The sequence below is a fragment of the Mycteria americana genome, chromosome 3, assembly GCF_035582795.1.
Source record: "Mycteria americana isolate JAX WOST 10 ecotype Jacksonville Zoo and Gardens chromosome 3, USCA_MyAme_1.0, whole genome shotgun sequence".
NCBI lineage: Eukaryota > Metazoa > Chordata > Aves > Ciconiiformes > Ciconiidae > Mycteria > Mycteria americana.
In genome coordinates this window covers 58,642,536-58,669,845 of record NC_134367.1, presented here as the reverse complement: position 1 = coordinate 58,669,845, position 27,310 = coordinate 58,642,536, and the positions used below count along the sequence as shown (strand labels likewise).

Sequence of the window (27,310 nt, the reverse complement as noted above, 5' to 3'; positions counted from 1 at the left end):
CTAATTTTCTGTTAAAATTCTTCTTTCTATGCAGCATTTTCTCAATGACAAGTTCATACAGCTCAAGTACAAAGTAAGCACCAATTTTCCAGTGTTGAACACTCTGACTAGTTCTAAGCTGTATGCCTGTGAGCAGTTAACTCCATGTATGTATATAGCTGTGGAATGGTTTTTATCAGAGTTTAGCATGTGAATAATTTGCTAAATTCAGCTGGTTCATAATTGGTGTTTTAATAGTAAAAAACTTCAAAGCATCTTAGGCTAGCAAAATACTTATTCTATTCCTGTAACCCAAACTTAAGTGTCTGTATTCTGTAAGAGAAGAATCTAAATATATCCAGTGCTGCAACTGTGAAAGAAGAGGAGAATTCAATATAGGCCATGACCCAGAAGAGCACTTTAGCATATGCTCCACTTAAAGCATATAAGGAATTCTGTTTCAGTAATACTTAGCTACTTGATTTCCATGGGATCATTTTAACTTCTTAAAATTGAACAAATTTATGTACTGTGATGCTATAAAGGAGGCTGGTATATGAAAATGGGACCGCAACCCAGAACAAGAGTGTGTACCACAAATATAGTTAGCTCCGAGTCCCTCTCCACTGTGGTTTTCAACTCTGGTCCTCCAGTGTCAGCTAGTTTAGTCTCTCAAACTTTCTTAAGCCACCTGTTTTACTCCAGTGGAGTAAGTTACCTTTCCAAACCTGAAAGTAATTCTGGGATGTTGCACTTGTTAAATGAATACAGGTAAATGGAGGGAACTGTCAGTTCAGTTGGATGAAACTGAATCCTTTACTGAATGGTCCCCAAAAGAGTGCGTGCGTAAATGCACAGTAGGAATGGTAGGTGTGCAGAGAGGCCTCTTACAAGCTCTCTGCCAGCTATAAAATACACAAATATTTTATAGATGGAATACCGGTCAAATATGGATTGTACCCATCAGAGATGCTTCCTCCATCTGGCTACAGCCCAGCAGAGAAATTGTGTGGGCAAATAAAAGCATTCGATTGTCAGTGTTGGTTAGGTTTCAAGAAGTACATAAATGGCTGCTGCCCTGGGATGCAGTAAAGGTGCATGTCTGTACCTGAATCTTAGGTCTCCTACAATAAGGGAATGAATGCTAAGTATTTCCAAGAGCATGACCTCCATAACAAAACAATTCCTTTCAGCAGAGAAAAACCTTTGCTTAAAAATCTTTGTAAAAATCACAATGATTGAAACATCTTCATTGTCAGCAAACAATAAAGCAAAAACCAGATGAAGTAAAAGAAATATGTATTATGGGGTTTTAAGTCTTGTCATACAGGAGAAACATCAAGGAATCAACAGAAGACAGAAAAGATGACAGCTATTTAATTTCCACAGTGAGATTAAACAATTTTAAATCGCTTACAAACATGGCTACTTTATTTTAGATACACATGAACAGCTACAATATTCAGCCTGAAAACAGAAATGACCGAAGTGGCAAGACTGCTAAGAGTGGGAGAACTGAGGTGATCTGCCATAATCAAATAGAGCTTAAAGAGAGTTTGAAAACAAGCACTGGTGTTTAAGTAGTTTACAAAACCTTTTGGAGACAGGAGAAGGACAGAAAAAAATAGTTTCTTTTTTATTTCTCACACCCATCTACATATGCCTAATGAGAACAAAAATCTCAAGAGATAAATTACAGATAATGTCTGTAATCTAATATATACTTAATATCATCTTAAGGTGGGGAGAGTGAATACACCTCTGTGTCAGAGAGAAATAAACTATTTTGGGAAATTAAGAAACAGGATTTTTATTTTGAAGCAATCATTAATTGGTGGTACATCTGCTAGGTATATTAATTGAAACTGTCAAAGAAGATTAGTTAGGATGAATACTATAACCATGAGAAAACCCAAACCGAGATACATTCTTTAGTTCTCTTCCCATTTGGATGTCTAGAACATTGGTTTTTGAAGGACGACAGTAGAAAAAACAGTAGTTCCACGTTAATGTCATCTAGGTACAAGTGTGTTGCAAAATCTTGTCTGTGCTGCTAAAGTTGCTACCACGCTTCAGAAGGGGTGACACAGGGAAACTGGAAAGTCTGTCATGGGTTTCATTAATCCAGCAGTCCTTAGGTGTTAGGAATCATTGCTTTTTCCTTCTGCCTCTTGACTTTCCAGCAAGGCTTTGGATGATGGCACTTCTCCACCCTCTGCTCCTTCATCTAAAAAAATACAGAATTAAATATTTATACCACACACATTCTCACAGCTTTTTTAATCCAGCCAAATATTTGGGTTCACTGATCATCTCTGTTTGGATTGGCTCTTTATTACCACACTCCTGGGTTCTTTAGAAAGAGTGATTAACTCGAAAGATAAAGAACTTGCAGAGGCATCTTCCAAAACCAATTGCCTATTGGTGTTGATTTGCCTGCTCCTTGCACATGCTGATCAATGTGCATTTGGTTGTACGAAACAGATTGGAGATAACTTTTTATTATTGGTATTCTTTTTTTCTGGGTCATTTCCAAAGTCAAGTTAAAATATTGCATTCCTCTGAGCATTGCTTGGTTTCAGGTAGATAACATTACAGTTTATGAACATGCCAGTTATCTGGCTGATCTTTTTTGCCAAGAAATACCTAGGAGAATTCACCCTGTCTTCACAAGATGAGGGAATTGTTACTCTGATTTAGAAGTTCACTCTTCCATAGGTTAGAGTTGGATACTTACATGACTAATATAAGTAAAAGCTCCTGAGCACGCATGGTCATTAAATGGAGAGTTCCACGCTGTCGCTTTTGATGCTCAAATTCTCTCACTGAGAAACAGGAACTCCTCTTGCCCCGATTTCCTTGCAAAGCGTAATCATTTTCACAATACCTTCAAGTCCCACATGGCATTACCAGTGCTAACAGAACAGTTTGTATACCCAAATCTAAGACAGCCCATAGCTTTTGGGGGCAAGGAGAGGTCTGATGAGCATATCTGGCTGTACCGTCTTCCACTTTAATAGCTGTAATCTAAGGGGTACATTTTCAGCTATTTGCCCTGGAGACTTGCTGTAAAATATCACAAACAGCCAAAAGAGTTATATATCTTGGTCTCCACATATCACAGCAAATATATACTGCTGTACACAATTCATCACCTAAAGTTCTTGGCAGAAAGCGCTTGATGTTGTAAGTCTGCTCAGAGGTTTGGAGGCTTTGGAGTTTTATACTGGTAAATTAAGAACTGAGTTATCTGACACTCTTCAGCATTACGTAGCACAGCACTGTTGAGGAAAGGGAGACAGAACAATCTCCTCTATTGGCTGTTTCTGTGTGGGGTTGGATGTCTAATATTAGTGGAGTCTTGCAGACAGGGTAGAGGAAAACAGTTTGTTAGAGGAAATCTAATCTTACAGTTGGTAGCACTTAGGTATGCAACAGGCGCTAAGCTGCTGAGTGTATCAAGATAGTTATACACAGTCACCTAGAAAAAATTCAGCAAACAATAAAGGTTATTGGCAGAATGGTGCCCTAACGCAGATTACCAAATGTGGGAGACGATTATAGCCTCTTTGCTCTCAAACTTCTCGCAGACTCTTCTTCAACCTTTGGATCACCAGTTACACCAATCAACCGTTTAACGTGGTTCCAGTATGGCCTCCTGAAAGTCTCAGCCCTCCTAAACTTACAAACCATCAGAGGATGATCAGACAGGATACAGATGGTCTTCATTTCAGAGTTAGGCTCTGAGATAAACAGCTGGTGCCAAAATCTCTCCTGTCCATCTCATGAGAACATTAATTTGGTGTGGCTTGCAGAGCACATGGAAATTTCTATCACACAGCTATGATCCTTGTATATTCATAAAGAATAAAGCAAAGTCTCTTTTCTCTTCTAAGCTAGACAAAAGGTATTAGCACATCCTTTCACTATGACAGCAGCTGATAGCATTTTAGAAAGAGAGGAAATGTATGATCCAATGAGCATTAGCTAAATTTGAAGCAAGATGGAGGGAGTCCTCCTCACCATTTCCCATAACCTTCACTGAATCTTTCAGAGTAGAAAAAAAATAGGGCACACTTTATATAGCCACATGCTCCATCTTCTCCACTTTTCTCATTTATCCAACTTCTTTGTTCTGAGCTGGAAATGGCTTTCATTTTTTTAACAACTTATTGTTAAAACCAGAAACAGGTAAAAAGAGATGCCTGTTAGAGCCCCAGATGTTTCACAAACTGTTTCCCTGTCACAGCATTTGAACTTCCAAACTTTCTTTCCATTTTGATGACTTCTCATTTTGCTTGCTGTCTCATCAGAAGTTTAACTTACAACACAATGAGGCTGTAATTCCCATCTGATACTTGTGGAATTCCAAACCCCAAAAAGCATCCAAGTAGTCAGAGTGGACCTAACTGTATCCTGTATTCATTTCATATTATCACTACTGCAAACTGCTGATAACAGAAACTGCTCCTTCCAGGCACGCTCTGGCACAGCTATATGTCAATGACAAAAGCAAAGGATAATTCCACGCTCTTAATTGTTCTTCAAATCCTGGCAGTGCTGGTCCTTGTATTTGTAAGAAAGCATCAGGACATTTTGCTAAAAGTAATGTAGCTGTGTGTCATTTCTTCTTCTTCATGCATTGAATGGGCACCAGGAGAGGAGGATTATTCTGTCTGGAGGGCTAAGTACTTATTTTATGCTGTGCTGTAACATTTCTTTTAACAAGACTTTCATTCTTTCATGTTTATTTTTATCCAGGGGGAAAAAAAAGATCGAAAAGAGAAATTTTGCATGCTTTAAAAAGTATATTCTTTCCAACTACTAAACTTTCCAGAGGCCAAAATGAAACAAACGAGGAACTTATCTATAGCTGTTGTGTTCTTTTGCACTTTTTTTAACATGGTGCATCTCCCTCAAGGTTCACCGCTCTAAACAATACAAAGGTTAGTTACACATAATGTAGCAATGAATATTTCAGTGGGTTGGAATGGTCACTTCACTTCCACAGCTCCTGACACTAATAACAATATAAATTCCCATCTACCTCCCCTTTGATAAGGGAAACAGTTCTCTCCCAGTGGAGCCTGACCCCTGGTCATGGTACACGAACTGTGCCAGGCAGAAGAGCTATTTGGAATAAACCCCCCCCCATAATATTTGAAAACCAAAGCATTAAATGTTAAGTGACTGTACTTTGGAATGGATTTCCAGTGCTCCAGTCACACACAGCAGAAGGAGAAAATCTGTAGGGACATACTTTCATATTCCTAGGGAAAAATCTCTCCTAGAAACAAAGGAATTTTAACTGGACTCAGGGCTCCCAGCTTTACTTTGAAGGTACTCTGACACAGGGCTCACTGTCCTTCCCACCTCCTCTTCCAGATTCTCCCAGTTCCCCTCACTACTGCCCTGCAGCCCGAGGGTATCTGACCTTGTTGTCTTTCCCTTTTTTTCTTTATGTCCACCCTCTCTCCTTCATAAATCCTTGCACTTTCCTTTTGCAAAAGTAATGCCTCTTTCCAGCACCAATTCAGATTCTTCTTTTCTTCTCTTTCCCAGGTTCAAGCCAGGATGTGGTCATTCGGTCCCTTCTCACTCTTCCTGGAAATGTTCTTTCTATGTGCCCAGCAGTCCTTCAATGGGTCCATGTTGGGTTTAGATTACAGAACCCCAAATACATGAATATAAATTAAATCACCAAAGCAAGAACAACTTGTAATCAAAGGAATTCCCCCCCCCCAGCCTTTATGGTGCTTTAGAAGTCTGTAAATTCAACATCTTGTAATTGCTTCGGGAAATGTACAAGCAGGACCTGCATCCTCAGAGCCTGGGAATCCCTCCTATAATCTACTTCAGTTCAGATTCATGGACCCTCCACTCTTCAGCACAGGCCTGCCTCCCGCTGTGCTCCACCCACACCATTGCTGCTCCTGGATGTGGGACCACCAGTTGCGGTGGCATTTGTCACAGCAGCAACAGTGATGTGCATGAGAAGAAAAAGTTACTTCTGAATCAGAACCTAAAAAAGTAGGGGTAATCGATGCTCAGGGCCAACCTATAATTCTCCCTTCATAGGCATTAGAAACCCGATTTTTCTGAACCTGAAAATGCCCCTGAAATCCCCCTGAAAGTAAAAAGAACTCAAATATAAAGCTGGTGTTGATTAGACCTGTGCTAAATCCACAGAGTACCTTACCAAATTAAAGGACATGGCAAAATAGGACACTGGTCTCAGATAGCAAAGTTGAAAGCCTACTAGCAGGAGTAAATCACTGTAAACCCTACTCTTAATGTATATGCCCGAGTTAATTGCTGTAATTGGACTAACAGCGAAGGTTGTTGTCTTGTGCTAAGTTATCTCAGTGCAGGAGTAGACCCTAATTTATAGCTGGAGTGATGGTTTTCCAAGCTGCCCAGCAGTGCAACTGTGTTTGCTCTTCCTCAGAGGAACTGGAATTCAGTTCCCACACCTTTCCCCAGGCTGCTGAACACTGAATCTGTGGGTGGATATGGCAGACATAGTCTGGGTTAAAATTAACTTGTCTCATCAGGAGGTACAAGTGGCAACTGCTTTGGAAGGTTGAATTTAATCCCAAATGAGGAAAGAAATACTAGTATTGACATCAAAACTCCATGGTGGGAGAAGTCTTAAGGAGAAAGCAAAGGACAACTGCATAAAAATGTCCGTTTCCTGAATGTGCAGCCATTACCTTCTGAAACGGAGAGCGCAGCCAGTTTGTGTGGCAGGTCTGAAGTCCCAGCACCAGCAGGAGAGCCCAGAATATCTGGTAAGGCATTCCGGCGGCCTGCCCGTCCTGATGCTGCAAAATCTGTGACCACAGGCTCCACATCAGTCATTGCTGACTCCTTTCCTCATAGCAACATCTGCACATGAAACAAACACAAGAAGAAAACAGCTGTAGCCCGGATGGATGCTAATCACCTGCTCAACAATACAATAGCCATAAGCTTTACCCAATGGGTCTTTTGTTATTAAAAGCCATATATTTCAATACTGAGTGCTTAAGCTTTATTTGTGCCCCAGAAGAAGATAAAAGAATCTCCCTGCATTTCCTTACGTTGCCATTTGCACATCAGACTAGCACAATGAACAGCTCCGTACCTACAAGAAACCTGTGGATCGGGTCAGCAACAGCCCTTTCTGCCAGCTGCTTGGATGTCTTTTTATGACCGGATCCCTCTTTTTAAGTGGTTTTACCATACAGCCACTCGGAAGGGAACTGAAACTCTGTTTTGTCATACTGTCTCTATGAAGCAAAGCATGTTTTCTTTATTATGAATCTTGTTTAGATTCTTATTTAGAATCTTGTCAGAACAAACTCCTTTCACAGAGGAGCAAATTATATAAAAAAGACCTCTCAAAAACCAAACTAAAACTCCTCATAAAATTTCTTTATCCTGCAGATATCAAACCATTTGCTTTCCTCTGTTCCTTGTTAGCTTGGTTTAACCTCAGCTTGGGCATGTGACTTTTATCTAATAACTAACTGAATCCTGGAAATAACAGAACCAACGGTGCTCTGCTCCCTTGATCCCTGTCTCAAAGCCCGTTGAATTGAATAGGAAAACTTCTGCTGACCAAAATGGGCTTTGGACCAGGCATAGAGGTGTTTGCACGATCACACCCCAGGGCACCAGCTTAAGTGAGAACACCTCGAGCAGAAGGAGATGATACTTAGCTGCAAGTGGCACACAGGGATAGTGTGTGAAAACTGCCATTGGCAACTGTATTATTAAGAATCACAAAAGACTATCATACCAGAATTGTACACAATAATTTCTGATAATTAACAGAGTAATTTCGAATAATTAGACATTAATTGTTCAATTAAAAACAATATTTACTTGCTCTATATGAATGCAGTGGTGTGTGCAATGTGGGAACAGGAATGTTGTGTCTTTGTGTAAATATAGTCAGTGTTTTGTGTGGGAAGAGATACAGATGGGGCTGGAGACCAATCTGATGGAAGGCTGTCAGCTTTCGGTTGACAACTGGCTGTATTTATAATAAGAATTGGATAAGGAAAGTCTCAATCATTTTAGTGTTGTTCATATAAGAAGCAAAGGATCATAGTCCCCTTTCTAAAATTCTGCTAAGGTAGGGAAATATCAGTGCTCTCATTTCATGAACAGAAAAACCGAGGCAAATAGAGATCAAACATGACCTGCTCTGTTGTGCAGGAACGGAGGGGCAGAAATTTGATTACTGATGCTGACCTGGCGTTTCCACCACAAAGAACATTTTCCTTTTCTCCCTCAAAGTGCCTTTCAGCGTGTCACTCCAACAACAAGAATAAATATTCTTAATCTTCTTTGTATCTCTAAATACTCTGTAATAAAGAAATTAATCCTTCTTGGCAAGAAACGAAGGCATGAGTAAAATATGCAAGTCTGAAAGACGACTTGAACATGCAAATAAACCACTTTCTTTAACCAAAGTCAGTAAGTGAAAGTTCTGTCCTGGAGATTTAGCAGAAAGTTCCTGTCTTGCATGAAAACAGTCAGGTCAAGTCAAAATGAATCTTTTCCATAAGTAGCAAAAATATAAAAACTATACATGGACATTCAAGAGTGCAACTTGGAGAAAATATACAAAGTATGTGTATCGACATCTCAGATATAGCATTACACTAGGTATTCATTAAAATGGGTGAGGTCAGCACTTGACAAGAAATATCAAAATAAGGAGAATGAATCCATATTTACAGACACAGTCTCATGGCAATTTGTGGGTGTTCATATTTACTTAACTGTAGGTGTCCTAAACACATTTCTCCACATGCTCACCAGAGCAAGTAGAGACTGTAAATTACACTTCAGAAGAGAAAATACTCAGGATCTCCTTTTGCTTAGTAAAGCTGTTAAAATTTGTTCCCAATGCCAAAATACTAGTGTTGCTGTAGTTCCTGCCCATTTCATTTGAGCCATTTAGTTGGTGAGACAATAATACTGTTGTGAGCTGACTGCTGTTCACATAAGGATCTACAGAACGACATTAACGTCAAAACACACCAAAGACTTTCTCAAACCTGTCTCGTGGACTTGTTTTTTTTCTCTTTTCTCTCCTGCATGGATGTTTTGGTCCCTAAATGGTTACTTTTTAAATGGAGAAAATCTGCTCTACAACTCATGCTATATGAAACTACTCTCTTCTGCAGTAGAGTTTCATCTTACCCACCTTGTGCACTTGTTTCAAATCCCTCCCTTCCTCTCCAGCTCATCTCTTTCTCCCCTGATGTAATCTCCCTTCATTGCATAATACTAGACAACCCAGAAAGATGATGAAGGACACAGTGTGACACGCTTTCATGTATGTGAATTTTGATTTATGCACTTGATTAAAGAAGTGTGCAGAGACAAATCTAGAACATCTGTCAGACAGAAAATCAGCTGATCATTATCCATTGGTCTGGTGGCCATAACTCAAACATAGCTATCTAAAAATAATAAAATTACACCATTCTTTCTATATGTAGCAGTTACCATTATGTTTTCACCTTTGTTTTTTCTACACTACATTTAATGTATTAGAGGCTGAGGAGAAGACCGAGTTCAAAAGTTAAGGGCTGCCCACTGTGCTAGCACAGGGTGTTCTCTAAGTATATTTGAAAGACAAGGGACTACCCCAGCAGGCTTAGAACTGACATTACAAATCAAAACTTAAGTCCATTTAGGTCCATATAAATTAAAACTTAAGTCCACCTCCAAACATATGACAGACCATATTCAAAATAGCTTGCTGCTCTACTTCAGCTAAACAGCATTTCATTCTTTAATGTTCTAAGGAATTTCTTCACTTTCACTCTGATGCTCTCTTATAATAGTATTTTCTAAGGCCTACATCCAAGTAAGGATGTCAAGTTTCTCCACTCTTCATCTGTTTCTACCTTTAATTTTTTTAACGTAACCACCAGGAAATAACTGTCTTTTTGGCATCTTCTTGCATCTGTTATATGTAGTATTTTTCATGCTTCCTCACAGAGTAAATAATAATCACAGCACAGCATCTATTTTCCCAATTCCATTCCTCCTCCTGCCGGCAACAGCTCCTTCAGCTTCACTGAACTCATTTTGCTGTAGCCTTATCCAAGTTAAAGATACTTACATCTTGCCAATGCCTGCATGCAGTTGCCTCTCTCAGCTTCCAAATTACTGTTGTCATTTTTCTCCCATGTCACTGCTCACCAGAATAATGGTGCATATCTCTCAAAGAATAGTGACAGATTTCCAGAGCAGAAGGTTCCGTACTTCCCCGGCTCCCCTTTTTCCATAGCAAAAACCAGGCCACCCAAAAGCAGAAGGGGACTGGGTGGAAAACAGAGTTGAGCAGAGATGCAGGCTGTTTGCAGAGGGTCAACAGTAGGAAGGCAGGTGGACCTCCCAGAAAAGCTCACCTACTAAAATTAGAGACCGAAGGCATCCCAACTAGTACTCCATCAGTACTCCACGGCACCAGACTAACTTTGCAGCTCATTACTGGGCCGTGGCATAGTGCTAAGGGGTTTGTGGGAGTACAAGATTAATCTTCTCATATCCGCCTCTGAAATCCCTGCAGGACCACCCAGAACACACAACAGACCACTCAGGTGTGCGAGGGGGAAAGAAATGCTCTGCTTGTGGAAACTGGCTACAACTAGAAATAAAACTCAATTACTGTATCTATCAGACATTTAAGTAAGTGTCCTCAAACAAAGCAATGGCAGGGAAACTACCAGTGGGATTTTCTCTAAGCGAGACAGCTAGTTTGTTAATCTTTGAATCTTCTTTTGTTGGCAGCATAGCCAGGCTCTTGGGGGAAAATGAGTCACAGAAGCTGATGAGAATTTGTTTAAGTAAATGACAAAGGAAAAGAACAAATAAGTCTCCTGAAACATGTTGTGTTGAGGATCAAGGGAAAAAATGCTTTACGGTGCTTGGTTGTAGCAGGTGCCACGGTCCACATTAAATGTCAGTGCTGTCTCTTCCTCACCCTATCTGTTAGGAAGTAGATAAATCACCACCATATATATTTGTGAAAGCTCTTTTTTCTTCTGATCTTTTTACTGTCTTACACAGAGACAAAATACTGTTTTTGTTCTGCTTGGAAGGACAAACTATTCCTCAGGAAATGTCGAAGGTTCCTGACATTGGTATTGTTACAACTCCATGCAGGAGACTGAAAGACCAAACACATCGCTCCTTGCCACTCAGGCACTTCCCTCCTCTCAAAAACTTTTGTCTTAGGTCTTACGAATAGTCTCTGTCTGCACTATCAGAGAAAGATACACTTCCCAAACACTGTTCCTTTTGAATGCCCCTTAGTAGGAACAAACTGGGAAGCATGAAATCCTCTCACAAACACCTGAAAAATACAATAGCCAAGTAGGACTTTTAGAGCCAGATTGCTTGATTTTGTTTCTTGATGGTCTCTAACTGTAAGATGCATTTCAGCATCTTACTTTATTCAGAAAGAACTTTAGTCCTTTTAGTTGTGTTTAGTTGGTTTTTATTTACTTGTAAGTAATGAGTGTTCTCCAAGCACCTTTACCCCAAAAGCCTGTAGGTTCGAAAGTTTCTAAAGAGAACAGAAAACTTATTCAATGAAGTGCTTCCCACTGTGCAACTGAGATGAAAACCACATCTCCTTGCTATGCAGTTGCCATGCTTTCACATCCTCTTCAGCTGCAGCTGCATCCTGACAGCTTTGCCTCCTCTTCCCAGAGATTTCAGAATAGGAACATTCTCATTATACGTGCCCATGTAATCCTTGTGCTTTATCCTGAATCATTACTGGACCACAGGAAAGGAAAAAAGCTAGGAACATTCATGCTTTTAAGGAAGACAGTCCAGAGATTATGATGCTGACTAGCAGTAACCTGGGCATTTGCATAACAATTTTTGTGAGGAAAATTTGTTATGTGTTTTTTCACATCAATAACATTTGTAACACACTCGTAAGCCTAGTGCTGGGAAGCACACAGAAAGATAAGCAAGCGGTCTTTACCATATCTATATCAAACCCAGGAGTCTTGATTCTGTTTGGGGCTTAGGACAAGAGACCACACATTTCTTAATACACAAAAGCAATATAGCTAACTATATGAAAGACAGAAGTGAATCACCCAGGAAAAAAAGTAAATTTGTTAGCTTTCAGGTTTTTTAATACATCACTAAAGTTGAAACAAGTTCCTTTTATTATTTCATTTTAGAAAGATGATTTGGGTTTCCTGTACCAACAGAGATGTCCCCTCTAGTGCATGTTCTCTGAAAAATTCATGAGTTGTTTTCCCATACAGGGAAACTAAATTATATCCCATCTCAGTAAATCTACAGTGCAGAAGCATGTCTGAGTCCTTCTACATCTTCTGCCTCAGTCTGGATGTTACAGCCCATATAACACATGATATTTTTGGGATGGTATTTGTAAGTTTGGTATATTTTATAACAGGGTTTCACTTTTGGTTCTTTGCAGTGTACACAGCTGGACAGACATTTAACACAAATGTCTTGTGTGTTTCTTTTGCTCTGGATATGTGACCTACTCTACACTTTTGCACCAGGGGCAATATCCTTACTGATAATGTGCAAAAATGGCTTCCATACATGATTTTCCTAGTCCCAAACTGGTCAGCCTGGGATACTAAGATTACACCATTCCTCCATTTCCTGCCTCAGTGCTCTCAGAAGCATTGAATGAAGGTCCAAGATCTTGATCATGTTGTTCAGATGCTCATCAGTTTGGGGTACAGAATCTGAAAACCTTGGCCAAAGCTGTAGGATAAAGACAGGAGCTGATAAATTTTGCCCGTGGTGAGTCCAATTTCTAGATAAATCTTGTCTATGCTTTCATGAGGAATGGTTGAAGATGGAGAATTAATTTTATTAAATATTAAGGTACATCACAAACCTCACCAATCTTCAGCTCAAAATGCAATATATATCTTAACTTTTGCTGTCTCCTGTATACAGTACCCAAAAAGCATATGTATGCACTTGTATAGATACTGCAGCTGAAAAGACTGGTGTAAGCCAGTATGCCACGCCAGCATTACAAGGTATGTATGGCATGAAACCACTTTCTATACAAATTAAATGGGATGGACTTGTTTTTTCCTCAGGCTTGTACTTTGAAACTTTCAGTCAAATTTTCTGATCACTTCCATAAAGCAAATATTATACTCATGGAAAAGACAAGACAAAAAAAGCCACGTAACTTATTAGTCATGCTGTTTTTACACTTCTGGAGAATGCATAGATACCATGGTGCGGTTCACCCTCTACAAACCCATCCAGAGTAGAACAGCTTTACTGTGAGCTGTGTCTGAGTACGCACAGTGCTCTGATGCATGGAAGAACACATTACAAAGCTAACAGCACTTCTAAGTACTGGTACAATTTTCCCATTGTGAAAGAAAATAAGGAAGAGAGGGGAAGGGGTCATGATGCTGACAACTGAATCAGAAGTTATCTGCAGCAAGTAATAAATGAACTGACATTAGCTGAAGGCAGTCAATACCAAGCAAGCGAGCAAATCACTTTCCAAATGTCTCTGAGTGACCAAAAGCAATGACAGACATAAGCTTTAGTCAACTTCATGGGAAACACAATTCAACAGGGAAGAAACTCTAATGCATCAGCTATGCTGGAAAGAAATCAAATGCATCCCCTACTATGGAATAAGAAATGAAGCTCAATGGAAACAAACCAACCAACCAGCCAAATTCTTCCTCTTGTATTTTGGCCATTCATCTTCACAAGAGTTTTCATTTCCTATTGCAAAATGTATAAATATCGCCTGTCCCACATATACACAGTACACTTTCTCAGTTGAGACACAGAGCTCCACCCTTCCAAATCCTTTCTTAATATTTGTGTCTGGCCTGAAATCCAAGAGAAGCTTGCCCACCCACAGGAACATACCTGAGGAGTAATTTAGGAATTATTTAGACATCATTTTTAAGGCTAATTTTGCAGAGGCCCTGCAACTACAACATTGCAGTTAACTTGTATTTATGATTTTTCGCATTGCCAAAGGCACACAAGGAAATGAGTATCCTTACTGTACTACTTAGTCTTGTTACTAGTCATACATGCACCACACCTTTCCTCCAACCTTTCCGATCTTCTTGTTCCTCAGCCTTTGAACTGGGAATTCTTCAGGGAAGAATCAAAGGACTTTTTCCTTCTTCTTTGATACCTGCTGCCCCAGCATCCCACGAACGCTTCCTTCGACACAGACAAGTCAACACCTACATAAGCCAGCATATGCATATGTCCGTACTGTATTCTTTATTAGAAGCAGCGAGGGATTTGGTTCTCTGCTTGCCAGCTCTGTGGAAGAAAACTACTCTGACAAAACCACTGGGACAGGCTGAGGCAGCAGACAGCTTGTAGCATACTGGAGTCCACTTACACAATGTACTGTAGTAAAGCAATTAGCACAGTGCAATATAAAATGCAACTGAGAGAAGATGAATTTACAATTTAGCAGATATATGAGAATAGGACAATCCTATGCACATAACCAACACACCTATGTACCCCAATTCTCTTACTGGAGAAGGCCCAAGTCTTCTTGACATCTTACTGACATGAATGAGGAACGTTTCCATCTAGTTCAGAGTGAATCAAAGGGCACTGGTATAGACAGGAAGTTCCCAGGAATGGAGATCCTTGTGGAAGTGCTTACAGAAGAGAAAGAGTTGCCTGGTAGCAACATGTGGGCACAAAGGGCTGAAAGTCAGGAGCACAAGGATGACAGAGCAGTAGGAGGCATGGGGAGCCTGTAATGGTGTTTTTGTACATAGAGAGAAGGGAAGCTTAACTGAGGGTCTATCTGAGATAAAGAAATGACTCAGCAAGCTAAAGCGACACAGGAAGAAAGGAGCCTCTGGAACTTTACTGAGGAGGAAGAGGAATGAAATCAGTAAGGAGGAGCTTCTTCGGAGGGCAAGCAGGATGGAGGCAGGGAGGAAGACAGGCTTGGTAAAGTTTGGGGAGCATTTCAGGAGACCAGCTGTGCTGGAGGATGTGCACAGAGATGGGCACTACAGAGATCCTATGGATTAGCAGCAAACTAGCTAGGTAGCAGTAAAACAGGCGCTTTTTTTCTGCTTATAAGATTATGTGTGTAATTATCCCAATATGCCCACATGTAGAAAACCTGAGGAGTCTGCACAAGAAATACAAGGACAGTTTACTACACCGAGGAATTTTTTTTTTTTGAGGGGGATAAATTATTTTGTTAACATGACATATGCCACAACGCCTAGTTAACTGAATACGTAGTATTTGTGATGACCTTTACAGACTGATGTTGTGCAGACCCCTCAAAAGAACAAGCAGCTGCAATGCGAGCTTCTACACAGACATGCCTCTTTTTTGCCCTGCCAGCAGCTCCCTTCTAGGGAGAAAAGTCCCTGTTTATTTGATATTCACACCTCCAGAGGGTCTCCTGGAGGCAGAATTGGGTTTGGTGAAGGACGCAACCCAGTGCTATTCTCCATCTAGCCGTTAGGTGGTAACAGCCTGGTAGTGCGCAGGAACTGCGTGTGAACAGCAGCAGGCACTTTGCCAAGTCCCTAAGCCTTCAAAGCATGAGACCATTTCCATTAAAAAGCAAGGACAAGCTCTCAGAAGCACTTTATTGTTTCAGGTATGCAAATGAAAGCTGACTTTTGATTTTATTATCATAGAACCATAGAATAGTTTGGGTTGAAGGGACCTTTAAAGGTCATTTAGTCCAACCCCCCTGCAATGAGCAGGGACATCTTCAACCAGATCAGGCTGCTCACAGCCCTGTCCAACCTGACCTTGAATGTTTCCAGGGATGGGGCATCTACCACCTCTCTGGGCAACCTGTTCCAGTGCCTCACCACCCTCATCATAAAAAAATTCTTCCTTCTATCTAGTCTAAATCTACCCTCTTTTACTTTAAAACCATTACCCCTTGTCCTATCGCAACAGGCGCTATTAAAAAGTTTGTCCCCATCTTTTTATAAGCTCTCTTTAAGTACTGAAAGGCTGCAATAAGGTCTCCCTGGAGCCTTCTCTTCTCCAGGCTGAATAACCCCAACTCAACTCTCTCAGCCTGTCCTCGTAGGAGAGGTGTTCCACCCCTCTGATCATTTTTGTGCCCTCCTCTGGACCCGCTCCAACAGCTCCATGTCCTTCTTGTGCTGAGGGCTCCAGAGCTGGACGCAGTACTCCAGGTGGGGTCTCACCAGAGCAGAGTAGAGGGGCAGAATCACCTCCCCCGACCTGCTGGCCATGCTTCTTTTGATGCAGTCCAGGATATGGTTGGCCCTCTGGGCTGCGAGCGCACTTTGCCAGGTCATGTCCAGCTTTTCGTCCATCAGTACCCCCAAGTCCTTCTCCACAGGGATGCTCTCAATCCCTTCATCCCCCAGCCTGTATTGATACCAGGGGTTGCCCTGACCCAGATGCAGGACCCTGCACTTGGCCTTGTTGAACCTCATGAGGTTCATGTGGGCCCACTTCTCGAGCTTGTCCAGGTCCCTCTGGATGACGTCCCGTCCCTCAGGCGTGTCAACAGCACCACTCAGCTTGGTGTCATCTGCAAACTTGCTGAGGGTGCACTCGATCCCACTGTCTATGTCATTGATGAAGATACTAAACAGTACTGGTCCCAATACAGATCCCTGAGGGACACCACTTGTCGCCAATCTCCATGTGGACATTGAGCCGTTGACCACTACCCTCTGGATGTGACCATCCAACCAATTCCTCATTCACCAAACAGTCCACCCATCAAATCCATATCTCTCCAATTTAGAGAGAAAGATGTTGTGGGGGACCATGCCAAAGGCCTTACAGAAGTCCAGATAGACGACATCCATTGCTTTTCCCTTGTCCACTGATGTAGTCACTCCATCACAGAAAGCCATTAGGTTGGTCAGGCAGGACTTGCTCTTGGTGAAGCCCTGCTGGCTGTCTTGAATCACCTCCCTGCCCTCCATGTGCCTTAGCATAGTTCCTAGGAGGATCTGTTCCATGATCTTCCCAGGCACAGAGGTGAGGCTACCAGGTCGGTAGTTCCCAGGGTCATCCTTTCTACCCTTTTTAAAAATAGGCACAATGTTTCCCTTCTTCCAGTCACCAGGGACGTCACCTGACTGCGATGACTTTTCAAATATCATGGAGAGTGGCTTGGCAACTACATCAGCCACTTCCCTCAGGAATCTGGGATGCATCTCGTCAGGTCCCATAGACATATATGTTCAGGTTCCTCAGGGGTCACGAACCTGTCTGTCATGGACAGATAACATTCCATAAATATATATAAAAGCAGATTAATTGTATCTTATTTGTATGATTCTTCCTCCTTCAAACTTATGAGCTGTATTTTTTATGGCCTGGATCAGACCTGGAGAGCATCCCACCCTATGCGTGGACTTCTTCCCCAGTCAGCTTCAGTTGCACCTTAGTGATGTGGAAATACTTGTTTTTAGCCAGTTTTGCAGTCACACCCCTTAGTGCTTCTTCACCTGAAGATAGGAGAGGATACTCTCTGTCTTGTAATGATATGGTTCGTGTCTGATGAACACTTTGGAAAAGCTAAAGTGTAACCAAATCCAAGCACCATTCTTCTCCTTAAGTTAGAGTAAAACTTTCCTATTTAAATTTTTCATTTCTGTATCCTGGTTTCATAGTGCCAAACACACACAAGGAGAAGTCACTATTTCCAGACCAAGATTACTCAACAGTCTGTTCTACTTTAAAACAAACAAACAAACAAACAACAACCCCCCCCCCAAACAAACAACAAAAACCCCAACACACAAACCAAAACAAAAAACTGAAGTGAAACTTAGTAATTAATTGCTATTTACTTATAGAGGTCTGGATATAGCATTTAAATCAAAGTAAGCTTAACCCTCAACTCTTTATTGGGCAATCAAAGTACTAATGTACTACTAAAAGCCAATTTTCTTTAGGATAGCAAGCTGCAACAAAGCCTGCTTGTCTTTGTCATAAGTGAGTTTGTAAATCTAACACTCCAAGTTATTATTATTCGACTAGCTTCCTTAAGCACCAGCCTGAAAGGTAAAGCAGTTGACAACTTCAGCTCTTTCACTAGTGTTTATTGCTGATGAGAGCATCTCTTCCACCCTACTCACAAGATACCAGCCTGAGAGCTGCTAAGGTATCTTGCAGACATCACCCCAACACTTCACTCAAACATGGTTCTCAGGGTCTCAGCAGTCTTTGCTTTCACCATGAAGCTCTGCATAACTATTTCCCCCCATAATTATTTGTCTCTCGCTTCAGTTGCTTCTTCTACTCCACAAATGATCTGGGTTTGCTGAACTATTCTTCTGGCTCATCCACGAATGCTTCTGGAAATCCAATCCAAAATACTTCATTTGGCATTCTTCACTGGATAGGATGTTGGAAAGAAAATCATGTTTGCACAACTCAATAAATGTTTAGTTAGTTAATAAAATATTATTTTATTAACTCAGTTCAGGGGTAGTAAAAGGTCTTTGATTTTCCAAATATAAGTGAACTATTGTAGGATAATTCTATAAAGCCATCTCAGCTTGAAGGAGAGCTGGTCTACCCAAAAGTTTTCCAATGACATTTTTCTAACTAATAAAAGATATTTTCTCTCCCTAAAAACTTTGTCTTGACCATGTCCTTAGGCCACCACAGGTGCTGGAAAGTTCTACAAAATCACTTTGGTTCAGTTTGCCCTCAGGGGAAGAGGAAGCAACAGAGATCACTGTGGTTTTTGCAGTAATCTGATGACTTTCAGTGAGCTCAGGCAGAAAACAGCCATTTGGGATGTGAAGTCTACTACAAACAAAACGGAGCTAACCCCCACGTGCAAGTCACCCTGGTGCGCTGAAGCACCCTTTAATGAATTACTGAAGTTTCTTACTGCTGTGCTCAACATGTCAGTGACATGTCAGTTAACATTCACAGAGATGAAAAATCAATAGGACATACAGCTACATTTTGAGAAGTTATGTTATACAACTTTTCTGCACTGTCTTCTAAAATTGCATTTTAAATCTGGACCCTCAGTTCCCTGCTCTGTATGTTCCATTTGTATTTTTTTTATGCTTTAGCATATATTTTCGCTTCGGATACAATATTTCTTCAATGTTAAATGAATCATTTTTCATTTTCATTTCAGTCTCCAACTTACATCATGCCTACTCTAATACAATTCCACTCAGGTCATATCCTCTAGAGCATACCTGTTCAATCTTGGCAGTAGTCCCGTTTACTGACTTTAATGAAATTACAGGTAGAAAAATCTGCCCCATCCCATGGTGACTCACCAAGAAAACAGACTGAGATTCAAGAAATGTGTCTTCCTTTAGCCTTATAATTTAAATAATGACCTTGATTCACAAAACTTCCCCATTATATTTACAATAGACTTTAACTTACAAATAAAAAATAAATTCAATCAATTACAATTCACTGAAACATATCCTGATAGTGTAGGTTTACATTTTGATCCTGCAGTTATGCATGTACTTAACTTCATCTAATTGCAAGGCTTCTGTTCCTTCCATTGAAATTTGATAATACAGACAGGAGACAGCACTAGGAATGCGCTCTTATAACGTTCAGGAGCAGATCACTGGGTCGGATTGGTCCCACTCAGATTTGGAGATAAAGAGTTGTCTCCAGTGGATCAGATACCTGCCGATACAGTCCCTGGTTATTTGTCTGCACCAGAAAGTCTGTGACTGCACCTTAATGGTCGGATATTGCAGGGTATTTACATGCACACGCAGGCACGAATGATCAGAACAAGGCAAGTCTCAGATTTATTTCTCTGCCAGAAAATTTTGAGACTGGGGGGAAAACTTACCAAAATTTTCCATAGAATAGAGAACATGGGGGCACAAATATTTGCGAGCATCTTGTCCTTCAGTTTTCTGGGAATGAGCCAGCTACACCCTGCTCCACTCAATAGCACCGATGAAACAGAATTTCAAATAAATGAAAAAAATAACCCCGAACCCACAATCTCTTGAGGACTAATGATGGAAACAAATAGGCTATATGATTAGCTACAGTACACACTAAGAACTTCTTCCTTGCAACTTATTCTGGATTAAGTTCATGCTTCAGGTGAAGGGTTTATCTGCAGTACTACACTTGCTCCTGCCTTCCTATTTTTAGATGACTCCATTTGTTTCCTCTGCGTCTCTGCTGAAAAGATACGATTGATCACAGCGATTTATAAACCTTCCTGACTTTCATGCTATTTCAGACTGTCTCTTTTTCCTATGAGAATAGGCCTAATAGGTGAAATTCATACTAGTTATAAGCCTATACAAGTCAGTGGAATTACACCTGGGATTCATTTGGTTTAATTTCTTTAGCCTTTCAATATACTTCTATTTTATGAAAGTATGAATCATCTCTATTACCCTCCAATGCCCTTAGCCTAGGACATTAAAACAGCCCACCTATCTTAGAACTTCACAGTTATAGACTAGTTTGGTAAAATAGACATATTTTGAGCAAAATTCTAGTAAAATATACTAAGGAAATTATTTTATGGTCTCCCTGAGCTTACTCGGCAATTGAGGAAAATTATTGTCTCTCAAAAAAGTAAGCCCTAAAAGCAAATCCCTACCTCCAAATATTATAGCCTATCTGTTGTTCAAGAACAAACACCAAACAGTCATTTCCAAGGCATGTACTGGGCTTGCATTCAGATAATTTCCACACAACTGAATTAATGTATTTGAAATTAATTCAATTAAAATTATCTCTAATTAAGGCAGATGGCTTTAAGGGAGTCTTTTCCATTTTGGTAAATGATCCTTCAGTAAACATGCCCTGCTATCAAAACACCTGGATAAAGTGCTTCAAATAAGGACCAAAAAAGGTGTATTTATATTCTGAATGATAATGAGGCTGTGAAAACAACCAGTAGATATAGGACCATTTAAAAGATGACAGAGTAGAAAGCTAAAGTGTGCTTTTTATAAATGACTTGGATGAAGTACGGCTGGACTCTTAAGCTATTTTTAGTTGGAATGCCACCAGGCATAGAACTTTTATTTAACTTTCTTTATCTACATGGGCCATTGACGCTTAAGGAAGAGTGGAGGGATGGAAACCAAAATAAAAGCAAGCCATCAGGTCTTGTTCCTATTTGTCATACAAACAACATTAGTTGGGAGGTCCACCTACTGAATCTTTTGGTTTTAAAGGTTTAACAATCAGCTTTCTTTTTCCTCGTCCTTATTATTTTTAATTTAACATTTAGTCTGCTATATTCTGAGTGCGAGGTGGGTTTAATTTTGATATTTCAGACCAGAGCCATTCTCCCACAGGGAGCAGCAAAAGCAACAAGCAAGATCTGTCTGAGCAAATGTTTTTACTTTGCTTTCCTTTGGAGCAGAATTGGATAGGATTTTCCTACTGAAAACTGTTTTCCATCGTAAAGGAATCCGCACTTCCACTGCATAGGGGTCTGTTGGAACCATGCCGTTCCTGAATCATACCAATTTTAACAAAACTTTTTTACTAGGTCCAGGCAAGAGAGAGCCTGCCGACTGCTGCTGAAGAGTTGCTTGGCCGTGGTTAGGGGCTGGCACAGGGTGGGAGGAGAGTCAGCTTGAATTCCTGTGGATTAGGTGAGTGCTTTAATCGCTAGGCTCTTTGTTACCTCTGAAGTTCTCACTTGCTGGTTTCATCCCTGCGAGCACACAAACACAACCTCACTGGGTTTCCTCGCCCTGGAAAGAGCCTGCGTACAGCCCCGGTGGTATAGGACATTTCCTAAAACGTTAGGAGGCCAGGAATCCCAGACCTTGCTCAGCTTTATCACAGGGAGGTGGTTCCTTTGCGCTCTTATCTGGCACTGAGACCAAGATGGCCAAACCCTGGCAGTCACACAGGCCATGCAGGAGACTGGGCATCCTCCACCTCAACTCCTCCCTCCCTTACCCTGAAACGTGCAGCACCAGCCCTGCCTCCCCTCTTCCCACCCTCCCACGGCAGCAAACACCTTCCCTCCTCTTTCTCTGCCCTTCTACAGCAGCAAATTCACCTCCCGCCAACATACACCCCTCCAGGACACTCTCACTCCACGCAGAAAGCCCCAGTGCCCCCCTCCCCATCCAGCCTCTCCCACCCCACCCCACAGGAGGACCACAGCAAGAGCCTACCCCTTCCCCGCAGAGGCTCTTTCCCAGGCAGCACCAGGCGTGAACCTCCCCGCAGAAAGACAGAAGAACGAGCAACGCAGCCCGGAGAGGGGCACTTCATCACACCTGCCATTTCACTCGCTTGCTGAAGGCACTCTGATGCCAAGGAACGAGGCGCGAGAAAGAACCCATTTCCAATTGGTTAAAGATTACTCTTCAGCGCTGACATTTTGTATCCTTCGGATTTCATGTTAAATTGGAAATACCACCCTTGCAAGCTCCTCTTAGGATTCTGCAGCCTCCGCTGCATTTGGCCAGTGTGTATACATACCTGTGTAAGACGTTGTGAGAACTCAGGAACTGCTGAATGCTCAGAAACAAATTTTTCCCATCTGCTAAGCTAACGACCTCTTCTAAAATGTCTATGAGCTCTGAACATTTCCTTTTTCAGCTTTGCCAGCATAATCATATTATAGCCTGACACCCGCCAGTGTAAATTAATCTCTCTTCTTTTTTTTTTCCCCATGCAAATTCCTCAGAAGTGGATTTTTTCCCCATTTTGTCTCATTAAGCACAGACAGGGAGAGAAGGGGGAAAACAGGCATTATCACTGAGTGAATCATTTTGCAAACTGATACTTCTGTTTCTAGACAGATTGAAACCAATACTGTCCTGGGTTTGGCTGGGATAGAGTTAATTTTCTTCCTAGTAGCTGGTGTAGTGCTGTATTTTGGATTTCAGTATGAGAATAACAGTGATAACACACTGATGTTTTGGCTGTTGCTAAGTGGTGTTTACACTGGTCAAGGACTTTTCAGCTTCCCATGCTCTGCCAGGTGCACAAGAAGCTGGAAGGGGGCACAGCCAGCACAGCTGACCCACACTGGCCAAAGGGCTATTCCATACCATAGGGCGTCATGCTCAGTATAGAAACTGGGGGAGTTGGCCGGGGGGCAGCGATCGCTGCTCGGGGACGGGCTGGGCATCGGTCAGCAGGTGGTGAGCGGTTGTATCACTGTTTTTTTTTTCCTGGGTTTTTGTTCCTCTCTCGCTCCCTTGTTGTTTTCCTTCTCATTACAAACTATTATTATTATTATTATTATTATTATTATTATTATTATTATTATTATTTCCCATTATTAAACTGTTCTGATCTCAACCCATGAGTTTTCTTACTTTTGTTCTTCCGATTCTCTCCCCCATCCCACCAGGAGGGAGGGTGAGCGAGCAGCTGTGTGGGGCTTAATTGCCAACTGAGGCTAAACCACAACAAATACCAAGACCGTTTTCGAGGACACATTCTACAAAGATGCATCTTTCCCAGAAACACACACAGACATAATTGCATTGCCTAATGGGAACTCCACGGGAGTTTTGTTTGTGGACGTATGGAGCTGAGCTTTTCAAAACAAAAACCTAGGAGGGATACTGATTGACAAGTACGGATCTTTGGGGGGTTATGCTGATGTTGTTGTAGTACTCAAAACTTTTACTCCTTGTTTTATATACTGACATTTACTTCTGCATTAAGACCTATATCTTTGAAAGGTCAAAAATAAGGATGCTTGCCATGCTTTCCTGATGAACGGATATCCTTTTCGAAACTCTACTCAACACTGGAGATGAGTAGATCCTACACCTCCTCCCTGGAGTATTACAGTCTGGGTGGAGAACTGCGGATGGTGTGATTTTAGCGGACTCTTTTTTTTTTTTCTGCAGATGACCTCTTGTTCTTGAAGATCTACAAAAGACTATAGGCACCATGGGAAACATTTTCATCTGGTCTGCTCTGCTACATTTTTATGGCTTACTTTAAAATGAGCAGTTGAAAGGTTTGTTTTATTTATATCTGGTGTTTTTCTCAAAAAATGCAGAAATAATTCTGAATTTTCTTGGTTGCAGACGAAAAGACATGACCTTTCACTAAACAGACCTGTATGCTACACTCATTTTTAAACTATGGGTCACATTCTGCTCCTTATAGTATCAACCAAACGACTACAGATTTGTTGAATTAAACAGAGGTCCAAGCACAAGCAGCTATTTGTGCTCAGTTAAGAGCTGTTTGTGGCCAGTGCTCCATCTCAGACTCTTCCTGGTCACAGAGAGCTCCAGAAACTTGGCTGTGATATGGATGTCTCCACAGGACTGACATGACAATCTGCGTTTGAAGGGCCACATGAACAGTGGCTCTCCCTGCTTTCGCCTGATGAACCCTCTTCCCCTCTGAAGAAGGAAGAGATGCACCCACAGAGAAACTGAACCCATTGCTGTACTTCTCAGCAGGGAACTCCCTAAAGCACCAACAGTCACAGCCAAAAAACATTTGAATATATAATCTAGAGTCTATTTTTTTTTAATCTAACCACATTTATTATACCAAACAAGATTCTTACTCTAATGTTTCAGCGGAGACACTAGAAAGACAAAGACGACTTCCGAGGTGCGTAAAGCCCAGCAAGCAGGAGAACACTGGCAAGGCTATGAACAGTTAAATAATAGGGAACTTTTCTGTTTGCTTAGTTTGTTCAAAGCAGTATGGAGACAAGAACAGCTCTTCAACTAAAGCTCATTAGGAATGCTAGATGCTTATGAAACCTTGTTCAAATAGTTTAAAAACAGCCTAAAAGAGGCAGAGAACCCAAATGGTAGAATACAGCAAATGAGAGCATAAGAAAAAAAACTACTTACAGGACAGCAAAAAGGGGTTGATGAATACCAGAGACACCCAGAAACAACTAGAATGTGATCTCAATGTCTGGCTTTCAGCTGACTACAGCAAAACACCAAGAGAAAGCTGAACTGTTGCCAAGAGGGAAATGAAACTTGAGTACATTTAAAATAAACAGACTACGAATTCACATACAGGAGCACATGCCTTACAGGTAGACTTCTGGACTTAAGCCTTTCCATTCAGGGCATTCCTGGTACAAAAATAAGCCCTTAACAACCATGTCATAAACCGAATTCTCCATCATCCTGTAAAGGAGGGTGAATCTCTCTGCACCAGCAGTGCTGCTACATTCACCCCAAAGGTGGCAACTGCTGCCTGGACACTGTGTAAGCAAGCAAGCCGTGCCTGTTCAATAGGATTCTGCTATCCGAAGCTTTAACAGAGTACCCGTGGCATAAAAACTGCTTTCACACTGTTATAAGATAAATAATACTTTCCCACCGCATTTTCAGCAAATGTCTACAACAGAGTTAATTTTTCAGCATCTACACACAGAGTTTCACAGCGGACAACAAAGCAACCTAGAAATAACCGTACTGCTTAATTTTGTATTAGCTGTCAGATGATTTGCATGGAGAACCGACCAGCCTGCAGGGAAGAGGGTCATCTAGTATGGTTTCTTGGCAATCTGCCCAATTCTGGCCCCCAAAATACTAAGTACCTTAAAGTTGATGGTTCAGGGGTGCCTTCAGCCCCACAGCATGGTCGTTCTTGAAGAGGGGCTGGGCGTGAGCTACAGAAGAAAGCCACTGCTCAAGCTGTGGGCAATCGCAGAGAGGAACATCCAGGAAGGTGCCAGCAGCTCTGGCTTCCACTGTCTCCTCAAAAATAACCTGCAGTCACACAACCACCAGAGAAGCAAATCAACACTGGAAAAGCCTCCCTGCTTTTAAAAATCAGAAAGGCTGAAACAATTTGAAGCTATACAAATAAAAAAAGCTTCTTGTGCGCTGAGTACGTCAGCAGGGGAAAAAAAGGAAAGGAACACTGAAGAAAAATTAACTTCTCAGTTGAGGAAATGACTCAACATTTTGTACAAAGTCACGACAGTCTCCACGTGACATTTTTGAAGGGTCAGTCAGCCACAGGTGGGGGACTGGGGGAAAGGTGGGGTTTTATTTATCACTGGATAGGTTTCTTCCAATGCAGAGGATCCAAGCTGAGTAAAACTCAACTGCTGCAAATCTAGAGCGATCCCACAGGAGTTATGTTCCTCTGGATGTACACTGGGGCAACTGAGATCGGGCTCTCCCCACAAACTGTTCACAACAGCCAATTACTTAGTTACTAAAGTGAAAGTGGGCATTTCAGTGGATGTCAGTGGGATCATAAAGTCAGGCAGCAGAAATAGAAATTAATTTGCCTAGATACATATTCCTTTTTTGTACGGTGTCATCTCTATTTCAAATGTTTAACTTAGAAAAAGTAGAGAAACAAGGAAACAATTTGTTTAAATGGTTTTATTAAGTTATCCTTCAAATCACTTATGTATTTATTTGGGTAGCGTATGAAACCACACTAAAGTCTACACCGATCTAATTCAACAATTCAGCACTTGCCAAGTATAACCTCTTCTTCCCCATATTCTCTCTTGGATGAACATTCTTCCCTCTGCACTTTCATATTAAGTGAGAGAAACCCAGTACAAACTTTGCGAAGGGCTCAGAGAACCCCTCCCTGCTCCACAGGTACTAGTTATAAAAAATGCTGCTCCAGAAAGTGATTAGAATAATAATACAAAGATCAGCATTTTGAAGTAAATAGGGGTTCGTCATGGAGAGATTACTGGATTTCAAAATACTGCAAAGTAAATTGTACCACTTCTCAGCCTCCACCTCAACATTTCTGCAACAGTAACTGATACAATAAAGAGAGCATAAATTTACAGGAAAACTGCAATCTTCCCTGAAGCTTTTAGCACTCTGTAAAATTAGTTTTCTTCTTGAGCTTGTCGATTATGCCTATTTTATTGGTTTTGCTTAATTAACACTATCCAGAAGAAACTTCAACGACATTAACTGTCCTTGGCCATTGGTTACGAGATACGCTTCATTTATTTCACTAGTATAGTTAGCCAGGCAAAACAAGAATGCGTTTCTAATTAAGAACCAGGATCTGAAGAGACAAGCGTGAATAAAGGGAGACAGAAAATGTTATCAAGGTCACATCCACCAGTGCTGCAGTAGCAGAAAGGAAGTATGTGGTTGCCACCATGCTGATGCACACACACAGCCCAGCTGGGGTAATGCCATGGCTAGAGTCCCATTAGCCCCCTTTCCAACCTATTTCCTTGCCTTCTATTCCCCCTCCCGTCAATAAACCATGCCTGGTATCAGCAGGGAAGCACAAAATTGTGAATGTTATCTCAAGTTAAAATGCTCTCTTGTTCCAAATCTGTTGCTCACCTGAAGACCAAAAACCATGCTTTTACTTCAGCTGATATATT

General features: G+C 41.2%; 1 protein-coding gene across 1 annotated transcript; it reads right to left on the bottom strand.

Annotated features, from left to right (window-relative positions):
* Positions 1-1,440: 1,440 nt before the first annotated feature.
* PKIB (cAMP-dependent protein kinase inhibitor beta) lies at positions 1,441-25,758 on the bottom strand. Its single transcript, XM_075497340.1, has 3 exons — positions 25,526-25,758; positions 6,693-6,867; positions 1,441-2,206 (listed from the first exon to the last, which is right to left on the bottom strand). Exons 2-3 carry the CDS (start codon positions 6,838-6,840, stop codon positions 2,121-2,123), a joined length of 234 nt encoding a protein of 77 aa, XP_075353455.1. The 5' UTR covers positions 6,841-6,867; positions 25,526-25,758; the 3' UTR covers positions 1,441-2,120.
* Positions 25,759-27,310: the final 1,552 nt, after the last annotated feature.

What these genes read in the sequence shown, in the direction of transcription:
- PKIB (XM_075497340.1), bottom strand. Translation starts at nt 6,840, where the DNA reads ATGACTGATGTGGAGCCTGTGGTCACAGATTTTGCAGCATCAGGACGG. An exon ending in TGCGCTCTCCGTTTCAGAAG is followed by an intron (nt 2,207 to 6,692) that starts GTAATGGCTGCA and finishes GTATTTTTTTAG; the next exon opens with ATGAAGGAGCAGAGGGTGGA.